This window comes from Mus pahari, chromosome 17, assembly GCF_900095145.1.
Source record: "Mus pahari chromosome 17, PAHARI_EIJ_v1.1, whole genome shotgun sequence".
Lineage (NCBI taxonomy): Eukaryota > Metazoa > Chordata > Mammalia > Rodentia > Muridae > Mus > Mus pahari.
Genome location: NC_034606.1, coordinates 3,062,799 through 3,065,927, shown reverse-complemented (window position 1 = coordinate 3,065,927; position 3,129 = coordinate 3,062,799). Strand labels below are relative to the sequence as shown.

At 40.9% G+C, this 3,129-nt stretch overlaps 1 protein-coding gene across 1 annotated transcript in view; it reads left to right on the top strand.

The window, feature by feature from the left end:
• Window positions 1-3,129, top strand: part of Rgs22 (regulator of G protein signaling 22) — a 112,410-nt gene that overhangs the window by 30,704 nt on the left and 78,577 nt on the right. Inside the window, exon 6 of the mRNA XM_029548194.1 lies at window positions 1,447-1,576. Within this exon, the coding sequence (XP_029404054.1) occupies window positions 1,447-1,576 (130 nt within the window). The remainder of the gene's footprint in view (window positions 1-1,446; window positions 1,577-3,129) is intronic.

Below are 3,129 nucleotides of genomic sequence, written 5' to 3'. Positions count from 1 at the left end.
TCTGTGTGTGAGACAGTGCTTTCCTTGTATGCGTGTGTGTGTGTGTGTGTGTGTGTGACACAGTCTGTGTGTGAGACAGTGCTTTCCGTGTGTGTGTGTGTGTGTGTGTGTGTGTGTGTGTGAGAGAGACACAGTCTTTCCTGTGTGTGTTCTCTGGGATGGAGTTCTCTCTCTCTTATGACTTCAACTGCCAAGTATTTGTCATAGCTTTTTTATTTATTTATTTATTTATTTATTATAAATAAGTACACTGTTGCTGTCTTCAGACACACCAGAAGAGGGCATCGGATCCCATAACAGATGGTTGTGAGTCACCATGTGGTTGCTGAGATTTGAACTCAGAACCACTGAGCCATCTCTCTAGCCCTTGTTATAGCTTTTGAATTTTGAGAATTTAAATTTCTTTTTATCTTCAGATTCTTTAAACATACTAGTTATCATTTATTTTTAATGAGCATATACTTTTAATGACCACTATGATGTTTGTTTGAGTCTTCACTATGTCATATAAATATAAACAATAGCCCATTTCTTTAAAGCATCTAGTGGATAATTAGACTGACTTCTAACTTCTCAAGCAAATTGACAGAGCAAATTTGTCTTACTTTGTTTCTTGAATATTCTTTAATTATCATATTTTTCTCCCAAGGCTTAGGGTGGTTCTTGTGATAGAGAAGTGGCTCAAGTCAATGCTGAATGAATTTACAATTATTAATAATAGTTGATGCTTAATGAAATTTACAATTACTAATAATAAGTGGCATGGGTGTGTGCTAGGTGTGGTCCAAACCTGAAGCAAGTGGATCTCAAGTTAGTGGAGGGCCAGCCTGGGCTACCTAGGATGTTTGAGACCATCCAGAGCAACACAGAGAGATACACTATCATACAAAAGCCACGGAAACAGATAAGTAAATGAAAGAGGCAGCGGGTCTGCACTAGAGCCTCGCACACGAGGAGCCAGTGGCTCACAGATGTTTGCCCTCCTCCCCTTCTCAGGCACTGTCTTGTTGTGTGGCCTGGTTTGCCCAGAGAATGTGTATAACAGACAAGGGACCCCAGCTCTTCCACATGAGCTCTGCCTCTCCTATATTCTGACAACTGGAGAAAGGAGACATGAGGGGGGATACAGGACACTCTCTTTTCTCCTAGATTTTCCAGTTCGCTGTGTTTGCCTATGGAGGCCAGAAGAGTTGGAGTTACAGATGGCTGTGAGCCACGCTGTACTAAGAACTGGTCCTCTGGAGCACCACGTGCTCCTCACTGTTGAGCCATCTCTCTCACCTCTGTTTTCACATCTACTGAAGTTTTAGTACAATTTTCTCTTAGAAAAATAATTTTCTTAGTGCATTATATTCTATACATTGAATTATAGTGATTTTTTCAGAGTTTCAGTCAGCAGAGTACTTACTGTTACAGTCATGTAAACGAATGCCTCTTTCCTCGTAGGCTTCCTATACTCAAACAAAAGACTGGTTTACACTAGCCAAAGAGAGTGAGAAGACAGTAACGATGGCTTCCTTACCCTACTGTATACCCCACCACCAGACTGCATCCCCAGTTATTGCCACAGCTTCTGGTAAGCAGGCAAAGCAAGGGTGGTCTTCACTCATCCTCGGCACGGTTTGGCTTTTGTTATTGATTGTTGTCTTTGAAACAGGGTTTGATTATGTTGCCCTAGCTAGTTTCAAACTCACAATCCTGCTACTTCAGCTGCCTGCGGGGAGTGGGGTCGCAGACATAGGCCACAACTCCTGGTTCATTTCTACTATTTCAAGAAGTCATTATGATAAAAGTGCAGGTAGCCAGGCAGGAGTGGCACATGCCTTTAATCCCAGCACTTGGGAGGCAGAGGCAGGCAGGTTTCTGAGTTCAAGGCCAGCCTGGTCTACAAAGTGAGTTCCAGGACAGCCAGGGCTATGCAGAGAAACCCTGTCTCGAATTCCCCCCCCCCCCCGCAAAAAAAAAAAAGTGAAGGTGGATTCTGATATTTGTTAGCTATGTGATTTTGTTGTCTGAGACACAGTTTCTGTGTGTAGTTCAGACTAAAGGCATCCTGGTCCACTCTGAAGACTTGCTTTGTATCTCCGGCAGCCTTTGAAATCACAGCGATCTTTCTTTTCTCAGCTTCTGTATGTTGGCATGGTGGGCTTTCATAAGCATGCCCAGTGCTTAGCTGCATGGTATAGATCCATGTATATACCCGTAGATAGATAGATAGATAGATAGATAGATAGATAGATAGATAGATAGATAGATAGATAGATAGATAGATCTCCTAGAGCTTGGTACACCTTCTGCATCCAGCTAGTGATTGTCTTGTGTTTTTTAATGGTACTTTATAAAATCCTCCTATTAAGTCTTTGCAATAAGTAGGTACAATATTTCTGACCTAAGAGCCAGCGGGCTGGAGTGTTGGAAGATGCTAGAATTCCAACCCTCAGAAAGCCACAGCAAGAAGACAACAGCAGCAATAACAAAGTTGAAATAATGATTGATAGAAATTGAATTTGTCTTCTACTTTTTAGTTTAGACTATTTTTCTTCTTGGAAAACAGATGAATGGAGATGAATAGGAACAGATGAATATGGAGAGGTTTTATGGACATTGTCAACTTTTCATAAAAATGGAAAGAAACTGCTCCAAAATGGGAGTTACATTCATTTTCAATACAAAGTTATAGTGAGCTGTTTCTACTCTGTAGAGATTTTAAGTCTGATAGAGAAAGTGGTCACCCTGAGGGCAGTCGTCTCATATATAGAGTGGGGAGGATATGTCACCGAATTCTGAGAGAAGATAACAACTAAAATTGTATTTTAGAAGGAATTAAGCTTTTATAAGTCCCTATGTTATTGTCTCACTTTAATGATAAGAATTATATATCAAGACAGTTTTTAAAGGCTTCTTATAAATATTTAGTATGTCTTCAGGAAGGCAAAGTTAATTCCCTCATGGCTTCCCAACAAGGCTTGAGGATCCTGTGACTCTGTGGCTCATGTCCTTATTCCCAGTGACAGCCCATCTGCTGCCACTCTCTGTGCCCTGTTAGTCAGGGTTCTCTAGAGTCATAGAACTTATGGATAGTCTCTATATAGTAAAGGAATTTATTGATGACTTATAGTCTGCAGTCCA